This window comes from Sinocyclocheilus rhinocerous, unplaced genomic scaffold (assembly GCF_001515625.1).
Source record: "Sinocyclocheilus rhinocerous isolate Xijiao unplaced genomic scaffold, SAMN03320098_v1.1 scaffold1012, whole genome shotgun sequence".
NCBI lineage: Eukaryota > Metazoa > Chordata > Actinopteri > Cypriniformes > Cyprinidae > Sinocyclocheilus > Sinocyclocheilus rhinocerous.
This window is the reverse complement of record NW_015640039.1, coordinates 542,043-569,493: the sequence shown is the minus strand read 5'-3', so window position 1 is coordinate 569,493 and position 27,451 is coordinate 542,043. Positions and strand designations below refer to the sequence as shown.

The following is a 27,451-nucleotide window of genomic DNA, read 5'->3' as shown; positions in this document are numbered from 1 at the left end:
TGTTTAAACGAGGCGTTTTAGGTAGGCGTGGTTGACTCTTAACTTTTATAAAGAATATCTCTTTGGATTTGAGACTTTAGTCTTTGCAACTTTACGATCTTCTTTATGCACCAAGAGCTTGTAACACTCCAAAGAGAAAGGAAAAATTTAAATCGCATCATATGACCCCTTTAACTATAATATTAACTAACTTAACTTAACTATAATGCTCAGTGGTAGAGCATTGCGTTAGCAGCACAAAAGGTCGTGGGTTCGATTCCCAGGGAACACACATACTGGTAAAAAAAAATGTAGAGCATGAATGCACTGTAAGTCGCTTTGGATAAAAGCGTCTGCTAAATGCATAAATTATTATTATTAAATTAAATTAGAAAATTCAACAATAGGCTTGAAGCAAATTGTTTTAGTGTGAAAACTGCAAATACTTTATTTTTTAATGTCATTTAGTAACATTGGATTTGGTGTGAAGAGGCCACCCTGAGAGGATTTTTGGACTTGAGCCTAGTCAGCAGGGTATCTTGATTTTATGGAGGATTTCCAAAAACAAAACAACCCTCCATTTGAGGTTTGGCATTTCTTGAAAACATGCTTCTTTAATAAAAAAAATTTAAAAAAAGATGCCCACTGTACAGTACTTAATTTTTTTAAATTCTTCTGAAAAGAAAAGTGTAGTAGTTTATTGTGGCAGAGTGGGTGTGTTTTGGTAAATGGAGTGTGTGTTGCCTTCAGACAAGAGTGTATTTAAGTTGTATAGGCGGGTGGTGAAGGTTGAGGATGGTCTTTCCCCTCCGCTGGCACAAAGACCCTGAGAGAAAGCACAGCACTAATAGCCTCTGATTAACAGGATTACAGGCCTTCTGCAACATTACAACCATTCATCAATTACCCAGTGTACTTAGCATGTGTATGTGTCTGGGGGTGTTATTTTCAGTATGTTAAATGTAAATGAAAGGGAGGTCGCTCTGATGTTGGGTTTTGAATCTTCACTTCACCATGCGTGTCCATACAAGGGGCTACAGCTCCCTGTACAAAGACAGCGAGGTCTAGTGTGTGCGTTTGCATGAATGCGTGTCAAGTCAAGTCAAGTCACCTTTATTTATATAGCGCTTTTAACAATACAGATTGTGTCAAAGCAACTGAACAGCATTAATTAGGAAAATAGTGTGTCAATAATGCAAAATGACAATAGTAAACACTAATTTTCCAGTTAAAGACAGTTCATCATTGAATTCAGTGATGTCTTCATTCAGCTCAGTTCAGTTTAAATAGTATCTTTGCAATCATTTGCAATCAAGTCAACAATATCGCTGGAAATGAAGTGTGTGTGTATGTGTGTACCGGTACAACAGAACACTGACTTCAGTGTGAAGTCAGTATAGTGTGCTGCTTGTCTTGTCATGTCTCTGATTTAATTAGCTGAATTTTAACAAGCCCCAGATTAAATCCCCCAGATGTCTCCGATGGAGCCCCCCACCTCTGTTTCCACGGCAATGCCATTATTCCCCATGCCAATTGGGCTCTAATTAGAGCAGCTATTATGGGCTGGAGGGGTGGGATGTGTGTGAGCGTGTATGCGCGTGTCCATTTTTGGAAGGTGACGGGGGTCAGTACAACATTGGAGACCATGAAGCGTTTGATACTGAAGATCTCTTGCTCTTTTCCTCCATCAGTTCCTCCCCTCATCCAGCCCTTTGACTTCCCTCCAACCTCCATCGGTAAGCTGATGTACATAGCTTGCGTGGTGTCTTCCGGAGACATGCCAATCCGGATCACCTGGAGGAAGGACGGGCAGGAGATCGTGTCAGGAACATCAGGAGTCACCATCGAAACCAAGGAGTTCATGAGCTCCCTTCAGATCTCCAAAGTTTCATTGGAGCACAATGGAAACTACACCTGTATTGCCAGCAATGATGCAGCAACTGTCAGTTCAGAGAGACAACTCATAGTAACAGGTGAGCAAGAGAGTGAGGGTTTTACGGCAATGTAGTACGGGATTCTCAGCATGATTTCACCATTTAGGACCATTTCTGGACCAGATTAGGGGCATTCGCACCAGAGGAACCTTTTCATAGTGTATTTTCATAATGTATTTATTTCTAGGAACTCCGTTTGGGGAACTAAATAAGCTCCTACTTCAGAGTAGGGTCTAAAAGAGTTCTATAGGAACTACCAGTGACGTAAGTGTCCCCTGATTGGTCAAACGCATACGAAACACCGGCAACCCGCCATTTGTAAAAAGCCGTGTAAAAATAACTATTTCATGAACACGGAAAACAGCGATAATGGCATTTACTTACCTGTTGTCTGCAGTGTTATGTTCTTTTCTCAGCCTTGATGAAATGTAATGCTCCAAGTTGTCATAGGAGATTTAGTCAGATTTTCATGCTCTTGTAAATTGTGCATTTACATTTCTTCTCCGTTATCACGAAACCCACAACACACAACAAAAACAGCTCCAATCACGGTGTCCAACATTCACCAGTTGTTGACGTTTGTAAATGCCATGAATAAAGACGTCGCTGTCGGCCACTTTAGAGTTCCTGCTGCTGGTGCGAATGCAACCAAGAAAATGGCCTGAGGGGGAAATCTGTTATCTAGGAACCACCATGCTGGCTAGTTCCTAGAACTATGTGATGTGAAAGCCCCTATTTATTTAGTTTAGGGTTGGTGTTATATTGGCGATAGGGTTAGGACTATGTTTGTTTGACCTAATGTTGGTCTTGGACCAACAATTTGTCCTACTTGGCAAACCACTTTATCGGTATCTCCTCTTCTGAAACTGTGTATGTTCTTTGTTGTAGTTCCCCCTGGTTTTCGGGTTCAGCCCAATAACCAAGATGGTATCTATGGCAAGTCTGAAGTTCTGAACTGCTCTGTGGAAGGGTACCCTCCTCCCAAAGTTGTCTGGAAGCATGCCAAAGGTAATATTTTATTTATTTATTTATTTTTTGTCACTGCATGTCCAAAGCATAAATTTCAAGTTGTCATGAGCAGATGATAAGTCTTCATTTTGATTCTGAAGGTATAGGGAACCCCCAGCAGTACCATCCAGTTCCACTGACAGGTCGCATCCAGATCCTGTCCAACGGATCTCTGCTGATCCGCCATGTTTTAGAGGAAGACCGGGGATATTACCTGTGTCAGGCCAGCAACGGAGTGGGGTCCGACATCAGCAAGAGCATGATGCTCACTGTTAAAAGTATGTCATGGCTCTCATGTACATCTACACTTTTAAAAATAAAGTTTCCAAAAAGGGGTTTTCACAGTGATGCGATAGAAAAAACATTTTTGGTTCCACAAAGAGGCTTTCAGTGAACAGTTAATTTATTTTCGATTGAAGAATGAAAGACACAAACATCTTGGATGACATGGGGGTAAACAAATTATCAGTAAGTTTTTATTCTGGAAGTGAACTAATCATTTAACAGACTGTTTTTGTAAAGACTAAAATAACTGGAAACGACTGACCCCAAGAGCCTTGAACATTTACAAGTTACAAATGACCGTAACCACTTTTACATTAAAAATATAATATATACATTTTGACATTGATATTTTAATAAGCTCAAGTCTCAATACTTGCTGTAAATAAATGTGTAAGAAATACACTAATACTAGAGGAAATTCAAGTTCTTAAAATTGTTTAAATATTTCGAATTAGCAATTGTTTTCAGAGTTTATATATTAAGAACTTTGAATTTACCTTGATTCCATTCAAAATCTTGAATAAAAATTCTGAGATTTTCTCACTTGTGAAGGATGCATACAGTACTGCTTTTGACCTAAATAAGGTACCTTAGAAGACTGCCTAATTTATGCCTAGACATGTTCTCTAGGTAGACAGGTTTCAGGGCATAGCTGTTGAATATAAGAAATTCCATAATAGTTAAATCTCTCATTATACCATGACATACAAATAAAGCCATATTTTTGAATTCCAGTCACAGTAGATGTGAGGATTTCTTGGATGCGATTTGACCTGCAGCCTTTGGGATGGTTTGCGATGGTGTGTGTTTGAGGTCTTTGTTTAAGAATGGCCCTCAGATGGGCTTTCACGTCTCAGACTGATGCCTGCGGAAAGGGTTCGAGATGCTTGAGTGGACACAGACTCACACACAACACACCACCTCTACACACACACACACACCTGCACCTGTCACACTTTGTCACTCAAACTAATGACCCAGCTTATGATATATCAGTCACACTGAGGCAAGAAATACAAGAAGCCTTTGACTTGTTTTATATAGTAGCTAGAATTGCCAGGAGTTACTGCTTGCATGTGTATGTGTGTGTGTGTGTGTGTGTGTGTGTGTGTGTGTGTGAGAACAGCTCTCAATAAGAGTACCAAAACAACAGATTCAAGTGTGCCCAGCTCATTTAGATTAATAGAACATTACAACGAATCCGTAAGGCCATCTCATGACTGATCGTTAAATCGGACACACGATCTGTTCTGTCCAAATCCATATTATTGATCCTTCACATAATGTAGAGTGCAGAAAACTCCCTTCCACGCAACACTGCCCTAGGCCTGAGTTACTGTCCTGACCACATTTAAACAAACCTCATCAACCGGTGTATTAATTTACATTCAGCCAGAATATTCTACCCAGTTAAATCTTAAGAAATGTGCTAAGAGATGTATTTGAAAAAGAGAACGTATTTTATTTTATTTCATTTTATTTTATTTTTTATGTTGTTTTAGTTTATTTTATATTTTCACCTCAATTTCTCATTAATGTAATGCAAATTAGTCTCATTCTAATGAATGGTATGTAATGCTTAAACTATCTTTATTACTGTAATTAAAATGATAGTATCCAGACCATGTTATTTTATTAAAATTAAAATAAATACTACAAATATATGCTTATAACAGTACTTGACAAGTGTCAAAATAAGTTACTTCTTAAGAAACTGTTAGAAAAAATATATAATTATCATCAATGGACATGAAACCATAAATAAGAATGACCCATATAAATCACTTAGTATGATAACTACTACCATTCCATTTACTGAGAACGAAATTTTACGGCATAAGTCTGCTGACAATTTATGCAAAAATCTATGCTACAAACTCCCTGGGGCAAAATAGACTTTGATCATTATTAATGATAATAATGATTGAATAATGATCATTATTTTGGGGCAAAATGTAAACATTATGCAAAAATTATACCCCCCCCTCAAAAGTAATGTAGTGTTCTTGACTAAAAAAGAAAATAAATGCTCTTGTGTTTGTAACCTCAGGACAGTAATAGTAGGATTGCTAGGATAAATGTACTTAAGTTATGCAGTGTTATTCAACAAGAGATAGTAGAGCATGGTTTTAAATTTTCATGCAAAGCCTGTGGATATCATGCGGCTCTGTGTTTACGGCATCCTACTTTTTTTTTCTTTTTTTTAACAGTGGATCTGCCTCCTTTTCGCTCTCTCTCGCGCTCTCTGCTTCAGTGTTGGTGTTATTGATTGAATCGTTCCTCTGTTCTGCCTCCCTCAATTCTATCCGTTTCACTCGTTGGAAGGGAGGGAATGAATAAGTGATGAAAACAAAACAGCGGAACCCTCTTCAGATCGATATTGTGTGTGTGTGTGTGTGTGTGTGGCAGCACTAGAGAAGTTACTCGGGGGGGAATGAGCAAGCGGGAGAGTGTGAAAAAGTGATTGAGGAGTTGAAGAGAGACATGCTAACGCTCACTGCCCCATGTCACAAGAACGGCAGGTGTCGGGTTAAAGTCACACTGACCTCTGCCTCTTTTTAAATTCATTTTTTCCTTCACATATTTACCTCCTGTCCTGCTATACCTTCTTTTTGTACAGTTCCAGCTATGATCACATCCCACCCAAACACTACCATGGCCATAAAGGGGCAGAACAAGGAGTTAAACTGTACCGCCCGGGGTGAGTACCCCATCATCATCCGCTGGGAGCGAGGTGACACCGTTATTGACCCAGACCGTAACCCTCGGTACTCCATCACTACCAATTCCAACGAGAAAAGTGATGAAGTTATCTCCACACTGAAGGTGAGATACATGTGCACACACACATACAGTACATGTATGTTGTCAGTGAAGGAGTTCAATAAATGTTGAATAAAGGCAGAGGCTTGCCTAAATGTTTCCAAACAGGTTTACAGAAGTATACACTTTCACCTTTTTTTCTCAACTTTTATTTTTGCTCTTGTGGTTTGTTTGCTTGTTTGTTTGTTTACTCACTCTAAAATTATTTTATATTCTGACCTGAGAAGCTCACTGAGCGTTTATTTATATATCATTCATTCATTCATTCATTCATTCTGTAAATCCCATTTAGCTGTATGTATTTGTTTGCTTGTATTTAATTATTTGTTTATTCGTTTATTTGTTTGTTTATTCACTCTAAAATTTTTATATTCTGACCTGAGAAACACGTTAAGCATTTAATTGTTTGTTTGTGTATGTGCTTGTTTTTTGTTTACTCACTCTAAAATTATTTTATATTCTGACCTGAGAAGCACATTTATTTATTTATTTAGTAAAGCCCATTTATCTGTATTTATTTATTTATGTATTTATTTGTTTGTTTTGTTTTATAATCCAATCTGTATTATTATTATTATTAATAATAATAATAATAATAATACATTATTTTATATTTTGACATGCTCTATATATTGATTTGTTTGTTTAATTATTTTCAATAAATTATAGCATATTTTCACTTGCAAATCACTTTTTATATATGAAAGTTTGTATTTATTATTATTATTATTATTATACATTAAATTAATACATTAAACCAGAAAAAGATCATTATTTTACCCTTGAAAAAAATATAACGGTCAGCTTTAAATAAAAAGATAACACTAGGTAAAGATATCTAAACAACAGTTCACAAGGACGAACTCATTTACATAATTACTCCAACCATAACATAGTAGTGAATACAAACAGCCAGTCATCCAGCATCCCTACCTTAATGCCAAACTATGTACCTTTGTCCAAGTGACACTTGTACATTGTACAACAATACATGAAGTGGGCCTCAAAATGAGTAAAAGAGAAAAACAAGTTCTTCTCGAACACTTTTACTCTTTCTACAGCTGAAGCCAGCGGAGCGAGGGGATTCCGTCTTTTTCTCCTGCCACGCCATCAACTCATACGGCGAGGGCCGAGGGCTCATCCAGCTTACGGTGCAAGGCAAGACAATCAGCCATGAACAACACAGTCACATCTTACATGATACTCTTTATCTAGAGACACAAGATCAATAATTTACCTCCTGGCCCCAAGCCACCTCTTACTCCTCAGCCTCTCTCTCTGTCTCAATCTCCTCCATCTGTTTGAAGTCTATTTCCACTTGTTTTGTTGGCAGAACCCCCTGACCCCCCAGAGCTGGAGGTTCGAGAGGTCAAAGATCGCAGTATGAACCTGAGGTGGACGCAGCGGTTTGACGGCAACAGCATCATCACCAGCTACGACATCGAGTACAAGAACAAATCCGGTGCGGCATTGCTTTGTTTCCATTTCAAGCTTGGATGAATTACATTGTGAGCGTGCATTAAATATGTATTTGTATGTCAGAAGAATATGTAGCGAATAAGCTCAGACTGCGAGAAGATGAATGGGATGTGAACGGATTTCTGTGGCGTTGCGACTCGGGTGTATTGCCTTATTTTGCTGTTTGTACATCTGCGTTTGTCCTAGTTTTCAGTGCATCGCTGGTTTTTCAAATCCGTATGATTTGACCTGTAAACAGTCCTCTTTGCATGCTAACAAACATAATGTTCTCGAACAGCCTGGATGGAGGTGTGATGTAGTAATGTATCCGTGTTATTTTGTCCTTGTGGTAGACCCGTGGGAGCTGAAACATGCCACCCGTAAGATCTCGCCCACTAACAACCAGGCCAACATAGTGGAGCTCCACCCGGCGTCCGTGTACAGCATCCGCATGTACTCCTACAACAAGATCGGACGCAGTCAAGCCAGCAAAGAGCTGACCATCAGCACAGAGGAAGCACGTACGTCTCCCGCCCCTGATCTGGCATCATCTACTCACCCTCATGCAGTTCCAACCCTGTACTTACTTCTTTCCGTGGAACACAAGAGATTAATTTTTGAAGAATTTCCTGGTCACTCTTTTCCACAGTAATGTACTGATCTGGTTCTCGAGTTCTCACTGACTCAATGTTTTGATCACAATGGTTGAAAGCTCACCAGAAGGGAAGATTATCAGTAAATTTCAGCCTGTTTCTCACACTGAGCTATCATAGGACTTAAAATAATTGGAATATAGCACTTAAATAATATAGGGCACTTTTATTATACTTTTATGGTCCTTTTGTACCCTTTCCGAAGCTTAAAAGTACTAGTCCCCTGTCATTGTAACTAAAAGGATATCATTCAAAATTTCTCCTATTGTGTCTCACAGAAATAATAGAAAGTCATGCAGGTTTGGAATGACTTTGAGGTGACAACATTTTTTATTCCTTTAATATTCTTGTGATATGATGTGATTCTCTTTTTACAGCTCCTGATGGGCCACCCATGGATGTGATTTTACAGCCAATGACCTCTCAGAGTATCCGTGTCACCTGGAAGGTATGTCTGCGACTCCTAAACTTGCCATTCTTTGGACTTTAGACCCAAGGTCTTCAACCCTGTTCCTTGGGACCTACTGTCCTGCAGAGTTTAAAATTGCAAGACAGTGGGTCCCCAGGAGCAGGGTTGAAGACCTAGGCTTTAGAGTTTTAGATTCACTTCTTACTATGTGTCATTTTCTTTTCCCTCCACTTAGGCACCTAAGAAAGAGCTCCAGAATGGAGTGATCCGTGGCTATCAGATTGGTTATAGGGAGAATGGACCGGGCAGTAACGGACAGTACAGTATAGTGGAGATGAAAGCCACAGGTGATAGTGAGGTGTACACCCTGGATAACTTGAAAAAGTTTGCTCAGTATGGTGTGGTGGTCCAAGCGTTCAACCGAGCCGGAACTGGACCTTCCAGCTCTGAGATCAATGCCACAACACTTGAGGATGGTAATCTATCTATCTGTATATCTGTCTGTCTGTATATCTATCTATCTATCATGCTCTGGGGATTTCTCTTTTGTGTGATTGTGCACGAGTTGTGAGTACAGGGCAACTCTGGCCCGTGGCCCTCATCCACATGCATGTCACTGTCAGCGATATTGATGCTGTTAAGGATAATAGTAATAACAACAAGCATAGGAAAAAATAATTATAATTAGGCTGTCTGCCGAGGCCCCTCTCCCTGATCCACTGCTTTTCCTCCCAATCTAATTATCTGCAGCTGAGTGCATTGTCTCCCCATCTCTCTTTTCATCTTTCCTCCAGATCCCTCTCTGTGGCTTTCAACTCCCCTCCTCTCGGCTCCCACTCCTCTCTCACTCGCTCTCAAAACACCTTTCATTTATCTCTCCCTCCATCTCCCAACTTCCCCTTCCACCCCTCCACCCACTTCTGTCCCACTGTCTTTCTTCTCCATTCTTATTTTTGGAAAGCTCCTGGGTTCCTTTTGTGCCACTGTTGAGCTCTTCCATCATTTTTTCCCCGATGACTTTGCTTTTACCTCCATCAATAGTGTCCTTGTCAAGTTTTAGTTTTCTTCTAACCCTAATATCCTAAAAAGAAATCCAGCTTAACCAAGATTGTTTATTAGATTAAAACCAGGCTACTTTCTGGTAATCCAGCCAACTGACAATCCAGACCAGCTAGAAACCATGTAAAACCATCTACAACTTTAAGGTGTTTTCACTTGCATCTTCTTTAAAGGCTAATTCACACTGCACCGACAGACCAAGAGCAATGCAGACAGTCACCAGATTACAGTACATCACTTATCAGACATGCCAAGACCTGACAAAAAAATATTCAAAATGTCCAATCAGCAAAAACAAGCACTGACAAGGGGCAACACAATGATTAAATGACACCAGTCAAACATGTCTGTTGCTGTTGGTTGGTGACTGTTGATGCAGTTTAAATTGGAAAAAATTGGTCAAATGTCGACCTAGAGTAAAAATAAACCAATGACCAATGTTGGCAAGTTGTTGTCAGTCTAGTTGTTGTGGTGTGTTATGCACTGTTGCCTCTAGTTGGAATGACTGCGCATACTGAATCAGCAGTGGAGTCCATTGGCAAGAGAGATCACACTGATTGACTTCAGAAGACACCAGAAAAATGGATGTGATTAAACATAGTCAAGTGGGCACACACAGAAGACCCTTCCTAGCTCTTCCGGTTTTCCTTTTTGAATGACAAATACAGACTACTGCCACATGCTGGTACAGAGAGTTATTTCCTCTCATGCAGGTGTAGAATGTATAGACTAGTTGGCTGTTGGCTATATTCTTTGCAATGTGTTCAAGTGCAAATTTGTGTCCCAGATGTAGGTGACATGAAGCAACACCACATGTGGCTTTCGTCACTGCCAGGTCTTTGATGTCGGTTTGATATATCTGGGCACCATTGAAAAGTGGTCCAAAGATGGATGGTTTTGTTTGCTTCACAGGGGCCTCTTTGGAATGATTCATTGAAAAGATCTGACTCAAACAAATGATTTGTTCATGAATCAGAAATGGCTACTTCTCTCATGAATGTGCCAAGACGACTTAGGGTGGATGTCAAGATTTTCAGTATATAATGACTTGAATTTTGTCTGTTTGTTACATACTGTACAGAAAGCCTATTGTTAGACAGAAGATATATAGTGCACAAATTATACAGGCAATTCACATTCACTTTCATTATATTGACAAAACAGCCAGCATATTCTTAAAAAAACTTGTATGGAAGAAAGAAAGTCATACTTGCTTGAAATGACACAAGGGTAAATAAGTAATTTTGGCTGGGGGAAAGCAAGATGCCAATATACCCGTAAGATACCAATATACCTGTTCTATGATCCAGACAGCGAGTGAGAGCCTGGGTTTTGCAGGCAGGGTTGAAGAGTTATTGCGAGTTGTGCTCATGAGCGTTCTGTCAAGCCGTTCTACTCTAAATGGCAGTTTTAGTGTGGTCCACCAGGGCCAGACAGAGTCGGACCCTAAGGCCTCTTCAAACAAATACCATCATTTCTCCTCTGCTCTCCCTCCCTCCCTCCTCACACCATCTCCTTTACTCGCTCCTTCTCTTCCTGCGCCAGCTGCAGCTGCTCCCTCATAGAGCCAAGCCAGCTTTATCCCTCCTCTATCCCTCCTTTCATCCTGTCGTCCGCACATGTTTTTTTCCCTCCCAGCAAGTCACACAGACAGGCTCTGTGTCCCCTCAATAGTGCCATTATTTATTCAGAGACGCAATTTGGCACATCACCACCGCCACATTTGCAGTGTATCCGGAAAAAAATCAAACGCATTTAGTAGGTGAAACAGCTCAAGAACTAGATAACAGTAACGTTTCACTTCTCTTCAGCTTCGGGAAGTGATTGTTCCATCCATTTCGAGTGTAGTTACAAGGTTGTTGATGCTCTTGGGCCATACCAAGTGCTCCAATTGCAGTATATTACTGTCATTTTACTAGATCACTGTAATTGTGCTCTTTCACTGCAATTTTTGGTTTCCACTTCACCTATTGTATCTTGTTTCAATTGGTGCCCGAATTATTTTCCTGCCGCTTCCTTTGCTTTTATGTGACCATCTCTCGTTTTTCTCTCGCAGTTCCCAGCCAGCCGCCCCAGAATGTACGGGCCATTACGGTGACATCAGACGAGGCGGTGATCACGTGGTCCGAGCCCCCGCGGATGACCCTGAATGGGGTTTTGAAGGGCTACCGTGTCGTGTTCTGGTCCCTCTACCCCGATGGAGGTGGGTGCTGTGGGGGCCAGACACTTAGGCTCAATCAGAGTAATTATACGCTATTACTGTTACTCCCTCACTAGCCGCAGTCCCCGTAGAGCGCCCCCTACTGCCCGCCCGTGTATCTGTATCCTGGCCAGTCCAACCCACAGAGGGTGTATATTTGTGGGTGGACAGGTATATCTTTAGACCCAAGGTCTTCAACCCTGTTCCTTGGGACCTACTGTCCTGCAGAGTTTAAAATTGCAAGACAGTGGGTCCCCAGGAGCAGGGTTGAAGACCTAGGCTTTAGAGTTTTAGATTCACTTCTTACTATGTGTCATTTTCTTTTCCCTCCACTTAGGCACCTAAGAAAGAGCTCCAGAATGGAGTGATCCGTGGCTATCAGATTGGTTATAGGGAGAATGGACCGGGCAGTAACGGACAGTACAGTATAGTGGAGATGAAAGCCACAGGTGATAGTGAGGTGTACACCCTGGATAACTTGAAAAAGTTTGCTCAGTATGGTGTGGTGGTCCAAGCGTTCAACCGAGCCGGAACTGGACCTTCCAGCTCTGAGATCAATGCCACAACACTTGAGGATGGTAATCTATCTATCTGTATATCTGTCTGTCTGTATATCTATCTATCTATCATGCTCTGGGGATTTCTCTTTTGTGTGATTGTGCACGAGTTGTGAGTACAGGGCAACTCTGGCCCGTGGCCCTCATCCACATGCATGTCACTGTCAGCGATATTGATGCTGTTAAGGATAATAGTAATAACAACAAGCATAGGAAAAAATAATTATAATTAGGCTGTCTGCCGAGGCCCCTCTCCCTGATCCACTGCTTTTCCTCCCAATCTAATTATCTGCAGCTGAGTGCATTGTCTCCCCATCTCTCTTTTCATCTTTCCTCCAGATCCCTCTCTGTGGCTTTCAACTCCCCTCCTCTCGGCTCCCACTCCTCTCTCACTCGCTCTCAAAACACCTTTCATTTATCTCTCCCTCCATCTCCCAACTTCCCCTTCCACCCCTCCACCCACTTCTGTCCCACTGTCTTTCTTCTCCATTCTTATTTTTGGAAAGCTCCTGGGTTCCTTTTGTGCCACTGTTGAGCTCTTCCATCATTTTTTCCCCGATGACTTTGCTTTTACCTCCATCAATAGTGTCCTTGTCAAGTTTTAGTTTTCTTCTAACCCTAATATCCTAAAAAGAAATCCAGCTTAACCAAGATTGTTTATTAGATTAAAACCAGGCTACTTTCTGGTAATCCAGCCAACTGACAATCCAGACCAGCTAGAAACCATGTAAAACCATCTACAACTTTAAGGTGTTTTCACTTGCATCTTCTTTAAAGGCTAATTCACACTGCACCGACAGACCAAGAGCAATGCAGACAGTCACCAGATTACAGTACATCACTTATCAGACATGCCAAGACCTGACAAAAAAATATTCAAAATGTCCAATCAGCAAAAACAAGCACTGACAAGGGGCAACACAATGATTAAATGACACCAGTCAAACATGTCTGTTGCTGTTGGTTGGTGACTGTTGATGCAGTTTAAATTGGAAAAAATTGGTCAAATGTCGACCTAGAGTAAAAATAAACCAATGACCAATGTTGGCAAGTTGTTGTCAGTCTAGTTGTTGTGGTGTGTTATGCACTGTTGCCTCTAGTTGGAATGACTGCGCATACTGAATCAGCAGTGGAGTCCATTGGCAAGAGAGATCACACTGATTGACTTCAGAAGACACCAGAAAAATGGATGTGATTAAACATAGTCAAGTGGGCACACACAGAAGACCCTTCCTAGCTCTTCCGGTTTTCCTTTTTGAATGACAAATACAGACTACTGCCACATGCTGGTACAGAGAGTTATTTCCTCTCATGCAGGTGTAGAATGTATAGACTAGTTGGCTGTTGGCTATATTCTTTGCAATGTGTTCAAGTGCAAATTTGTGTCCCAGATGTAGGTGACATGAAGCAACACCACATGTGGCTTTCGTCACTGCCAGGTCTTTGATGTCGGTTTGATATATCTGGGCACCATTGAAAAGTGGTCCAAAGATGGATGGTTTTGTTTGCTTCACAGGGGCCTCTTTGGAATGATTCATTGAAAAGATCTGACTCAAACAAATGATTTGTTCATGAATCAGAAATGGCTACTTCTCTCATGAATGTGCCAAGACGACTTAGGGTGGATGTCAAGATTTTCAGTATATAATGACTTGAATTTTGTCTGTTTGTTACATACTGTACAGAAAGCCTATTGTTAGACAGAAGATATATAGTGCACAAATTATACAGGCAATTCACATTCACTTTCATTATATTGACAAAACAGCCAGCATATTCTTAAAAAAACTTGTATGGAAGAAAGAAAGTCATACTTGCTTGAAATGACACAAGGGTAAATAAGTAATTTTGGCTGGGGGAAAGCAAGATGCCAATATACCCGTAAGATACCAATATACCTGTTCTATGATCCAGACAGCGAGTGAGAGCCTGGGTTTTGCAGGCAGGGTTGAAGAGTTATTGCGAGTTGTGCTCATGAGCGTTCTGTCAAGCCGTTCTACTCTAAATGGCAGTTTTAGTGTGGTCCACCAGGGCCAGACAGAGTCGGACCCTAAGGCCTCTTCAAACAAATACCATCATTTCTCCTCTGCTCTCCCTCCCTCCCTCCTCACACCATCTCCTTTACTCGCTCCTTCTCTTCCTGCGCCAGCTGCAGCTGCTCCCTCATAGAGCCAAGCCAGCTTTATCCCTCCTCTATCCCTCCTTTCATCCTGTCGTCCGCACATGTTTTTTTCCCTCCCAGCAAGTCACACAGACAGGCTCTGTGTCCCCTCAATAGTGCCATTATTTATTCAGAGACGCAATTTGGCACATCACCACCGCCACATTTGCAGTGTATCCGGAAAAAAATCAAACGCATTTAGTAGGTGAAACAGCTCAAGAACTAGATAACAGTAACGTTTCACTTCTCTTCAGCTTCGGGAAGTGATTGTTCCATCCATTTCGAGTGTAGTTACAAGGTTGTTGATGCTCTTGGGCCATACCAAGTGCTCCAATTGCAGTATATTACTGTCATTTTACTAGATCACTGTAATTGTGCTCTTTCACTGCAATTTTTGGTTTCCACTTCACCTTGTTTCAATTGTTTCAATTGGTGCCCGAATTATTTTCCTGCCGCTTCCTTTGCTTTTATGTGACCATCTCTCTCGCAGTTCTCGCAGTTCCCAGCCAGCCGCCCCAGAATGTACGGGCCATTACGGTGACATCAGACGAGGCGGTGATCACGTGGTCCGAGCCCCCGCGGATGACCCTGAATGGGGTTTTGAAGGGCTACCGTGTCGTGTTCTGGTCCCTCTACCCCGATGGAGGTGGGTGCTGTGGGGGCCAGACACTTAGGCTCAATCAGAGTAATTATACGCTATTACTGTTACTCCCTCACTAGCCGCAGTCCCCGTAGAGCGCCCCCTACTGCCCGCCCGTGTATCTGTATCCTGGCCAGTCCAACCCACAGAGGGTGTATATTTGTGGGTGGACAGGTATATGTGTGTGTGTGTGTGTGTGTGTGTGTGTGTGTGTGTGTGTGTTGTCTTTTATATATAAAGTGAGTAAACTGTGGATTAAGAAATTGGCGAAAGTGTCTTCAGTGTCACATGATCCATCAGAAATCATTCAATCAATCTGCTAATTTGGTGCTCAAGAAACATTTCTTATTATCAATATTGAAAACAGTCATGCTTAAAGGGATAGTTTCAAAAATGAAAATTCTGTCAAAGTGTTGTTCCAAACCTGTATCAATTGCTTTCTTCTGCTGAACACAAAAGACGACATTTCGAGGAATGTTGGAGACCACTGCTAGTAGCCATTGACTTCCATATTTTTTCCCCATTCTATTGAAGTCAATAGCTACTGACAACTGTTTGGTTACCGACATTCTTCAAAATATCTTCTTTGTGTTCAACAGAGGATAAAAACTCATACAGGTTTGGAACAATGTGAGGGTGAGTAAATTATGACGAAATTAAATGTTTTAATGTGACTTTTGATAAATGTAATGTGTCTTTAATGAATACAAGTTTACTGAATAAAAATTTCTTAAAAAGCAGAAAACATTTGAATGGTAGCGTACTTGAGCCAACTTGTTGAAACGGTAAAAATGGTTCATAAATGGGCTGAATAATGTGAAAGTAATGACAAGGTAAGGGTATATTATTTATACCATACAGAATTAAGAGAAAAAGTCAAGTCTATGGGTCTTTTTGTGTTTATTCGGCTAAGTACTGTAGCAGCACCTTGGCACAGTAACGATATCAGGTGGTAAAACTACTCTATGATATTTTGATATGTACCTTGAACTAAATTGTATTTAGTAGGAATCAAGGTTCTTCAAAAAAAGCATGCTGTTACCATGGTGTATGTCCAAAAATAAATGGTATTTTAACATCTCCAAAGAGCCACTGGAAAACTTTTTACTTTTTGTTTGTTTTGCATTTGGACATAAATATCATTGTCTGCTAAATATAGCTATAGCAGTGACAAGCAACCCTTTGTCCAGCAAAACAGACTATTTTAGTCTCCCTCTGAATAATACTTTTTTGTATGTGGAATGTGTAAACATGGTTCTCCTGTGTTCCCTCATGTGATGTTTTCAAATTGGTTGCTGTTATTAGTAAGTAAATGATCATGCAATAAAAAAAGGAGAGTCATTAAATTTTTTTTCACGTCTCTCAGAATGGGGAGAGATGCAGAACATCACTACCACTCGTGAGCAGGTGGAGCTGAAGGGCTTGGAGAAGTTCACAAACTACAGCATTCAGGTTCTGGCCTACACACAGGCAGGAGATGGCGTCCGCAGCAACGTACTCTACATACAGACCAGAGAAGACCGTAAGTTCACGCACCACACATGTACACATGACCACTGATTGTATGTCAACGTATTTGCAGATATGCAAAAAAAATTTTTTTTTAAATGCAACACTTATTTCAAAACCTAGTAAGCTGGTTTGTTGTCTGTTCACTACATAGGGAATGTAGCTTGTTGTCTATTCCCTATGTAGACAGTTGACTCATAATTTGATCCAACAGAGTTTAATGTTAGCATGTTGATAAGCTAAAATCTCAGTGGTCTTATAAGCATATAATTACACAGTGTACACAAATATTGGGTAAAATAATAAATTTCAACACTAAAGTGTCTTATTGATAATTTTCAGTTTTTCAGAAAAACAAATTTTCAAGATTTGTTAATGATTTTGAAATAAGTCTATTATACTCAACAAGGCTGCAAATATTTGATCAAAAATACAGTAAAAACAGTAATATTGGAGAATATTATGATTCAAAATATATTTTTTTATATATTTTAAAATGTAATTAATTCCCATGATGGCAAAGCTGAACTTTCAGCAGTCTTCAGTGTCACATGATCCTTCAGAAATCATTCTAATATGCTGATTTGGTGCTAAAGGAACATTTCTTATTATCAATGTTGAAAACAGTTTTTTTGTGGAATATAATATAATATTTCTGTTATTTTTTTTGCAATTATAATCAATCATATTTTTTTTCCTGAGCTTGCTGCAATGCAGTTCCTTCTGGGACTGCCTTTATGAATGATTTTGTCTTAGAATGTGGCCCATTGAGGGAACTTTAAGGACAAATTAATGTTACTTTCTAATGAGCATATTTATGATCCCTTAAATGGGAAGCTCACTAGGTTTTGGACCACAAATGTATCTAAATGTATCTATGTAACAGATCATTGTGACCCTCCAATGAGCTGTCAACCCAGCCAGTGGTGGACCCGTATACAAACACACAGCCACATTATGTGCAAGCCACTTCCCCTTTACCCAGGCTCTATTCAAGCTCAAGGGTGTTGTGTGTATGAGGTATGGATGGGGGGAGGTTGTCAGATATAAAATCTTGCCACAAAACCACATTAGCTGGAGGCAAGTGCTGCATGGTCCAGGTCTAGAATGATGCTGGATTGCTTGATTGCAGGATACGGTCGCTGTGGCAACATTTAGGCTCCGATATAGCATTAGCACACTTAATGAGAATTAAGATGCTGAAGGAGGGGGGTCTGGGTAAGTGACTCAAAGCAGATCCTACATCCAACACAAGGAGAAGGATTTATTCTTTGTGGATTAGCTGACATTAATTTTGTGCTTACACTGGTCGGGATAGGATTAGGGCGATATCTGTCTCTCCTCTTTTCCCTGGTGGGGCTGAGAGGGGTTCAGGGAAATAAGGGGTTAGTGCTGGAGAGTTTTAGTGTTGGAGAAAGAGAGAGATGCATTTTCATTTAATTGAATTTAGATTTAGGAGTATAGAGATTTGTGTGGTGTCGGTTTGTCAACGGGCTACTTGTCCAGAATTTTTGGTCAGTAGTTTTGTCCATTTTCCCTCTGCTCATAGTAAGGAATTATGCTGTTAAATCATCATTAATATCACAACAGTTTGTGTCACCACATTTTAAGACCTGAACCCCCTCACGGATTGACCCATTAGATTAAACCCTAGTAATGATGATGATGATGATTTTTTTTTCCAAATCCTCCTTAAATCTCCATCTCTTCCTGAATAGTCTAGACACAATAAAGTGAGACGGTTATTTCTAAGATGCCAAGGAACCCCACAAAAGGTTCAAGGCCTGTTCACACCAATATGAATGTTCAGTTTTTGAATGTGGTTTGTCTGTTCAGACCAATGGAAAAATGGTACTGAATGAAAATGCAAATTTGTTATTTTTACATATTAAATATATTTATATATAAATTATATGAATACAAATATATACATGTAAATATGTTACAAATATATAGTGTGTGTATTTATATATATACATAATAAATATACACAGTACACACATATTATGTAAACAAAAACATTTATTTTGGATGCAATTAATCGCGAATAAAAATTTGACAGCACTACTAAAAATCTTTACTGCATTTCATGCACACTGTAAACAAACCTTAACATATTTGAAAAACCCAAAGTATACTTGGTCAGCTGACTAAATAGGCAAATTGACTGCATGACAACATCTTCTAAGTCCAGAAAAGCATTTTTCGTTTACATTTTACGAGCATACCTTTTGGTCACTGGGAAATGTGGTAAATCCCACAGTGCCTCTGTCATACATTAATCTAGTTTTCCATCTCTATATTTTTTTCTTTCAGACCCCGGTCCTCCAGCAGGCATTAAAGCCGTCCCATCCTCTACCACCAGTGTGGTGGTATCCTGGCTTCCCCCTATCAAGCCCAATGGTATCATCCGAAAATACACAATTTACTGTTCAAGCCCTGGATCAGGCCAACCGGTGAGGCAAAAAGGGGTAACTTGTTTTTAAAATTGATTTTGGTGTTGGCGTCGCTTGGTTTAGTATTTTTGTTCAAAAATAAAGGCATGCTTGCATTTGTGTGGTCATCGAAGCAGACGAAAGTGAATATTTGTGTATTTTTTACACTTATGTGCTTTATTTCATATGGGTGTGGGCACAGTATGTGTGGGTTTTAGATTATATCAGTTTTCTTTCGATTCTAAGTATAAATCAGTGTTTATTTCGCCATATTGTCTATTTGCGTCTGGATTTGTGTCGAGTGTATTTTTAATCTGTGCATGTGTGAGGTTGTGCTGCAGTATCAGCAGGATGTGTGTGTGTGTGCGTGTGTGTGTGTAAATGAGAGGCTCATACTGCAGTGTGTGCATGCAAGCTCACCCTCCCGTCTCATTTGCATATCTGCGTCTCATCACGTTGCCTAGACAACCTCATCTGTTCATCAGGGAGGGCAGGAAACAAGCTGACAGCACACACACAAACACACACACACATCCCACAGGCTCGATCACATTTATAACCACCTCCTCGACAAACACACACACACACACGTAATTTGTGTACTCTCACACTGAATTAATGTACCTGTCCAGATGTACACATGCTCACTCTCTTCCTTTCTTTCGCTCATTCACAAATCACTCCTCTCTCTCTCTCTCTCCGGCCTTTCGCAGAGCACGGGGTGATTACTATGTAAATGAGTGTGAGAGGAGAAGGGAGGGAGGAGGTAGAGAAGGAGGAAGGGGGGTCAGACTCAGTGTGCGGGGAGTACTTTTGTTCCTCTTTTCATTATCTCCCTCTATCACTCCCCGGATCACTGCTATCTCCACACCGGAGGAATATTTTAATATCCGTTACAGCGCTCCACCCCTCCCGTCTGCACCTCCCGTACCTGATTCATGCTGAGAGACACAGAGAGAGAGAGAGAGATTTTGATTTTCAAAACCCCTTTTATTACAGTTTATGCCAAAAACCAATACAACAAATTACCAAACACTAATTAAATATTAAGATTAAAAAGAAAGATACAACTCTTCTTCAACAATTTCACAAAGAATCCCACTTAAACACCAAGTTGCTTCAAAAGATACAAGATCATGCATTAATCTATAATAATGATAATCAATCAAAATCCTAGATTTTACTAATTTTACAAAAACAGCTTCTAAACTACTACAAACATTTTGCTCCATTTTTTCTTTTCTTGTAGCATAAATCGCCATTTTTGCTTGACCTAACAAGAAGTTCAACAATTGAGATTTTTTTCCGACGTTTTTTCACATATCTAAAACCACAAATAAACATTTTCATTGAAAAAGTCACATCAGAAGAATTAAAAATCTTCTTCAAGATATCAAATACAGGTTTTAACCTCTAACAGTGCATGAATGCATGACAAATAGTCTCTTTATGCAAACAAAAAGGACAATTTTCAGTAATGTCAGAAATGATCAGAGATAAATGCATTAACTGCGATGGCACCATGCAACACTCTCCACTGTAAATCCCGTTTTTTGACCAATGGTGACTTGTACAAAGCTCTCCATTCTGGTTTTTCATTGATATCAAGATTAAGTACACTTCGCCATGGTGTGTCACACTTATTATTCAAAGATTTATTGTTAAATGCTTTAACACAACCCACAATCATCAATTATTTACAATCCAACAGCATACCATTGCACTCACCCAAAAAGGGGGTTATGCTCAAGTTTGGAAAAGGGTCTTCACAATCAAAATTGATAGACTCCTTCGAGTACTTATCCAACAATTCCGTTTCTTCACCAGTAAGGGCTGATCTCCATTTTTGAAGTGCCTTTGCCACTATGCTGTATGATTTAATTTCTAACCACTCAGCAATTGCGGTCACATTTTTAAAAGCAGTTCCTGCTATTTGATGTAGATGACCGATTGTTGTCAGCTGGGCATTACGCAAAGTCCTTTCCGGTATGGTAAAAGACATCTCACTTGATAAGTCCAGTCGTTAGCCAACAATCAATGGCTCCTGTAATAACCAAAAGAGGGAAGTATTACTTTCCCTATTTGTCTTAAATAAAGACCAGACTTTAAACAAGTTACGATAAAAAACTGGAGAATCACACAGTTTTAATCTCTGAAGGTCCAACCAAAATAAGGCTTTGTCTAGTCCTAAGCCTTCAATACATCGAAGAATTGCACAAGCTGCGCTCATCCAACTTGACTCTACAGAGCACCTTAAAAGTCTTTGAACATATTGCAGACGAAACACAGCCGTTCTGCTCTGCAAGTGTACCAATCCAAGTCCTCCTTCATCCTTTGGCAAATACAAAACACTTTTTGTCACCCAGTGCAATCTGTCCCAGTAAAAATCTATTAAAATTGACTGGATTTTCATTAGAACATCAGCTGGAGGATCTATACAGGCTAAGCTGTGCCAAAGTGCAGAGGCTACTAAATTATTAATGATCAGAATACGTCCTTTACATCTAGTAGCCCTTTTACTTTTTCATATTTACAATTTTTTTTTTTTTTACAACATTTTAATTTCCTAAAAAGACACCAAGATATTTAAAACCATCCCTGGTCCATTTTAGACCATCAGGAAGCCTTGGGTCACCGTTTAACCATTTTCCAACTAAAATGGCTTCACTTTTTTCCAGTTTACCTTTGCAGAAGAAAGTATTAAAATCATCCAAAATCTTTAAAATCACATTGACATAATTGGATTCACTAATTATAATAATGACATCATCAGCATACAGTGATAGCTTTAAAGTATTAACACAATTTGGTATACATAATCAACGCACATCATTTCTTAATTTATTTAACAGGGGTTCTATGGCTAAGGAATATAACATGCCTGACAGCGCACATCCCTGTCTGACACCCCTATACACCCTAAACGGAGAGCATAGGTCACCATTAATCTTTAATATACTCTCAACGCCACAGTACATAACTTTAATCATTGAAATAAAATCAGAATTAAATCCAAAAGCCTTTAAAACACTCCATAAATACATATATTCAATTCTGACAAAAGCCTTCTCTTGATCAATTGAAATCAGCCCAAAATCTAAATCAAAAAGTTTTCCACAGTCTAAAATGTCTCTAATAAAAGAAACATTATCAAGCATTCTTCTTCCTGACACGCAATATGACTGATCTGGATGAATAATAGATTCAAGGACTTCACCAAGTCTAATTGCTAAAGCTTTAGACAGTATTTTATAATCATTACATAATAAACTTACTGGTCTCCAATTTTTTATTTCATTTAAATCTCCTTTTTTTGGCAATAAGGTAATGATCTCTCCGGCAACTTCTGGGCAATTGTCCATTTACCAGACTCTCATTAATAACAGATAATAATTCTGGACCCACTTCTACCCAGAAAGATTTATAAAATTCAATCGTGAAACCATCAATACCTGGTGTTCTTCCATTTTCCATTTTTTAAGGGCTTCTTCAAGTTCACCTAAGCTCAAGGTTTTACTAATTTTCTCATTAGCATCTTTAGTTATCTGTGGTAAATTAAAAAAAATTATAATTACCATCTTGTTCTCCTGAAATTTCACATTTGTACAAGTCTTTATAAACCTGTACAGCTCTTTTTCTAATTTATCTAAGGGGTTAGTCAAAAAATCCCCCTTTTCAGACCGCAAAGCATGAATAATTTTTTTCTTACCATTTTTTTTTTCTAAACTGAAAAATAATTTTGAAGGAGCATCCATTAATTCTGCATTTTGAAAACAGGATCTAATTATAGCCCCTCTCATTGTCAAACCTAGCATATCAGCTAATAAACTCGTTTTCTTTTTTTATGTTCTCCATATAGGTTGCATCTTTTGTGGACTCTGCTAACTCTTGTAACTTTATTAAATCTTCTTCCAACACACACATTGAGCTATTAATGTCTCTTGTGGCGTTGTGAGAATATTGCAGACACAATTGTTTTATTTATACCTTCACAAAATCCCACCACTGCTGTAATGTTGAAAAGGAAAATTTCATACCTTTAGCATTTTTCCAAAACTCTTTAAAAACTTCTCTAAAAAGAGAATCACACAGTAGATTATTATTAAAATGCCAATAGCTTTTTGATTTTACATAGTTTTTTTTGCTACAACACATTTTATCAAACTGTGATCAGAAAAAAACATACCGGAAGTATTAAACACTCTCTAAACATACTTAATTGATGCTTAAAACCATACAATCGATCAAGCCTTGCCAACGATATCTGATTATCATGAGCATAAGCCCAAGTGTACTGTCTCTGTAAACCATGGACATTCCTCCATATATCAGTAATGCTATGAGACTTTATCATTTGAATTAACCTCTTCCTTGATTGCATGTGTGGTTCAACATGATTTCGGTCCATAACATTTTCAGTGCAGTTAAAATCTCCTCCTAGCATTAAGAAATCATCATTGTTACAATCATTTAAAACATCATCCAAAGTGTTAAAAAAATAATAATTATTTCAATTGCCATAGTTGGAGCATATACACAGATAAAAACAAAAGAGCTATTTTCAAATACAGCTTTAACTTTCAACACCCTTCCTTTAATTATTTATTCTGCATTATTGGAATATGGAGTAAATTTCTTTGAAAATAACACAGCAACTCCACCACTGAAGGAGGTATAATGGCTTAAAATCACTAAACCATCAAATTCTTTAGCCCAATCTACAGCATTAGATACATCGCTATGAGTCTCTTGTACAAACAATACATCAATTGTCTTATGTTTCATTAATTCAAATACTTGAGCTCTTTTCTTAAAATCTCTTGCTCCATTAACATTCAAGGAAGCAAGATTTAGTGACGTGACATGTGGCCAAGTATGGTGACCCATACTTGGAATTAGTGCTCTGCATTTTAACCCATCCAAAGTGCACACACACAGCAGTGAACACACACACACCGTGAACACACACCCGGAGCAGTGGGCAGCCATTTTTGCTGCGGCGCCCGGGGAGCAGTTGGGGGTTCGGTGCCTTGCTCAAGGGCACCTCAGTTGTGGTATTGAAGGTGGGAGAGAGCGCTGTACATTCACTCCCCCCACCTACAATCCCTGCCGGTACGAGACTCGACCCAACAACCTTTTGGGTTACGAGTCCGACTCTCTGACCATTAGGCCACGACTTCCCACGAAATGTATTTCCCAATTAAGGATAAAAGAAAAGAGCAAAAGAAACAAAAAAAACACAAAGGATGTACCAAGTTATCCATTCTGGCTGTTTTCGCTGGGCACACCTGACTGACTACTTAACTTCGTAAGAATTTTCTTCAGACGGTAATCCTCTTGATTAGTGAAACAACTTTCACTTCTGAAAATCTTTACCTTTTCAATAAACTGTACAATGTCTGGAAAATACTCAAATTTTTCGTCACTTTCAAAAAAGATTTGATATCACCAACAGTATACATTCGTCTAGAAAAACCACTTTGGGGCAGACTAGCAGTGACATTACACTCTGAAATGTCACTTTCGCTCTCTGTGTCGGTCTGGCTCATATGAATACCATCTGTTCTTTTTGATTGTTTGTCAGCATGGCATTCCAACAACTTTCTTTTTTGGGGGATTTAAAAAAAAACATCCTTCATCTCCCAACACAGAACTTTCATCTTCTGGATTTACCATAACCTTATCTTCACTATTGCCACCTTCTGATTCATCTGATTCACCTGCTGTTTGTCCTGATCTCGGATAAATTCTCACCTTTTCTATCCCAGTTGCAACTATCCTGTCTTTCTCAACCATTTATCCTTCCAGAAACTCTGAACTATTTTTCACAGTTTCTGCAACAACTGGTGCTCTACTTGGACCCGGCATCTCCTCAACAACTGCAGCGATATCATTCTGCATTTCAGCTACATTTTCTGAAGCAACAATTGGTGCAGTTGCATTTTCCACTCTTTTTGGAGAACCACGAATAAGGTGTCCATTTTCACCACAACCAAAACACTTCATTGTATTTGTTGTGGCATAAATCACATAATTAAATTCATCATGACGAAAATTAAGAGTCAAATCAAGTTCCTCCACGTTATGCATATAGACATAACGTCTGAAAGAAACCACATGTTTCAACAAAGAAGACTTGCTTTCAATTGGCATCATCTTTATTGAAGAGACCAGTTTTCCATACCTAGAGAGCATACCAACTAGAACCTCGTTCTTAATAAACGGCGGCACATTAGATAGTGTTACTCTCTTTGAAGGCATAGAAAGAGGTAACACTGAGGTAAAAATACCACCAATCTCTACACCACTGTCTACTAACAAGTTCGCCAGTTCGATCATCTTAGCAAACAAAACAACCGCATTGTTCATTCACGACGCCGATAAAACATTCTCATGCCCAACTACTACACTCACCGCTAAACTACACTCTTCTATACTAACAGTAGTATCGATTTTCACACCATGACGTCTCGTTAGAAACTCAAAACTCTCTGCACATGGAGCTGCCATACTCCCAGTACACAGACTGGGAGTAAAAACTCCCCCAAAATAAACACCGTTCTCTCACTAATATTACCAAAAACTCAATATAACTAATATAAACCAAAAACCAGAGATAGAAAAGGGTAGAAAAAGTTTTCAAACACTCGTACCTCACACCGCCGTCACGCACTCTCCATCCACGCTCCTCACTCACTCAGTGCATGCGTACAGAGAGAGAGAGAGAGAGGAATCAAAATGAACTAGGGAGAGACGGATCAGAAGTCTAGTGAGCTGGCTACCTAGACAGTTTCTTTAGGTGTCACAGACACACTCCCAACACAGCCTTCTATGGAAATTTGTTGATGTCCCACAAATATGATATCTTGTAAGGGACCCTCTTCCTTAAATATGAAGGCAGCTAAATATATAAGACCTATTTGTCCTCGTTTGTATTGTGAAAAATGTAGAGTGATGTCAATTAAAATTGTTATTATTATTAAAGGGTTAGTTCACCCAAAAATGAAAATGCTGTCATTAATTACTCACCCTCATGTCCCTCCAAACCCGAAAGACCATCTTCGGAACACAAATTAAGATATTTTTGATGAAATTTGAGTGCTTTCTGGCCCTGCATAGACAGCAACAGAACTACCACATTCAAGGCCCAGAAAGGTAGTAAGGACATCATTAAAATACTCCATGTGACATCAGTGGTTCAACCGCATTTTTATGAAGCTACAAGAATACTTTTTTGTCAGTCTTCGATGCGTTCACTAGAGTACCATGATGTATGCATGTGATAAAGCTGCTAATGCAGGAGTATTCTGACATAGAACGCCCATCTCTCTTAGTTCATCGTCTGTATATCCTGGTTCGAATAAGTAAGGCTGGGCAAAAAAATTGTAAGTTATCCTCGCTGTCGAAATCTTCATACATGTTTACGAAGACTGTTTTATGTATAGTGTGCATCTTCATCTGCTTGCAAACAAGGTGCAGCGCATCAGGGTTCTACGTCAGAACATTATTTTTCATAAAGTCATTATTTTTGTTTTCTTTGTGCACAAAAAGTATTCTTTTAGCTTTATAAAATTGAGGTTGTAACGAATCAGCTCATGGGAAATATGAATAATTAATCATAACTAGTTATAATTAATTATGAATATTTTAGATCCGCTGTAGATATTTACTTGACCTCTCAGGGTCAACTGTCTTGTCAATTCTAAGAACGTTAATTTCCTGGTTAAGGGAAATAACTTTCTTACTGTACAATTCTACAAAAGCTTGTAGCATAAATCTGCATGACTAAGTGACTCCAGTTATGAGCAAACAATGAACCACGTCAAGTGTGATACAAGTAAGGTTTTATTAACTACATAAACACTTAAACTAGTCCAACATACTACATAAACACGTCTAACATACACATACACACACACACACACACACACAGTTTGTATAGGAAAGGGTTAAAGCTTAACCCTTTAAACAGAAGAGAAATAAGAACATGAAGTTATTGAACCATTTGCATATTCAGCAGATCTACTCCTGAGGGAAACATCAGATTCTTAGTTCAAACACACCTTTGTAAAAAGGTGAAAATGATACCTAATGTATCAATTAATAAGACTAAGTTTGGATACTTGCAAGTCTCATCTGTCTGAAAGAAAGGCTTGATGCAATCCGAAGTCTCACGTGGGTCTTTGCTGAAGTTGGTTGATAAAAAGAACCAGTTTGCGTCAGAGTAACTTGATGAATGGAAAAGACAAGGCCGAAGCCTGGCACAAGCTTAGGGTGTGGAGAGCGTTTTTCTCACATCCTCTCAGAATTCAAAACAAACCACCGAATCCAACTGGGGCGG

At 39.3% G+C, this 27,451-nt stretch overlaps 1 protein-coding gene across 1 annotated transcript in view; it reads left to right on the top strand.

Annotated features, from left to right (window-relative positions):
- Positions 1-27,451, top strand: part of LOC107752281 (Down syndrome cell adhesion molecule-like protein 1 homolog) — a 155,334-nt gene that overhangs the window by 115,678 nt on the left and 12,205 nt on the right. Inside the window, exons 9-20 of the mRNA XM_016568217.1 lie at positions 1,671-1,952; positions 2,802-2,921; positions 3,023-3,199; positions 5,827-6,032; positions 7,091-7,187; positions 7,363-7,491; positions 7,841-8,008; positions 8,518-8,588; positions 8,785-9,025; positions 11,665-11,850; positions 16,533-16,688; positions 18,992-19,131. Of these exons, the coding sequence (XP_016423703.1) occupies positions 1,671-1,952; positions 2,802-2,921; positions 3,023-3,199; positions 5,827-6,032; positions 7,091-7,187; positions 7,363-7,491; positions 7,841-8,008; positions 8,518-8,588; positions 8,785-9,025; positions 11,665-11,850; positions 16,533-16,688; positions 18,992-19,131 (1,973 nt within the window). The remainder of the gene's footprint in view (positions 1-1,670; positions 1,953-2,801; positions 2,922-3,022; positions 3,200-5,826; positions 6,033-7,090; positions 7,188-7,362; positions 7,492-7,840; positions 8,009-8,517; positions 8,589-8,784; positions 9,026-11,664; positions 11,851-16,532; positions 16,689-18,991; positions 19,132-27,451) is intronic.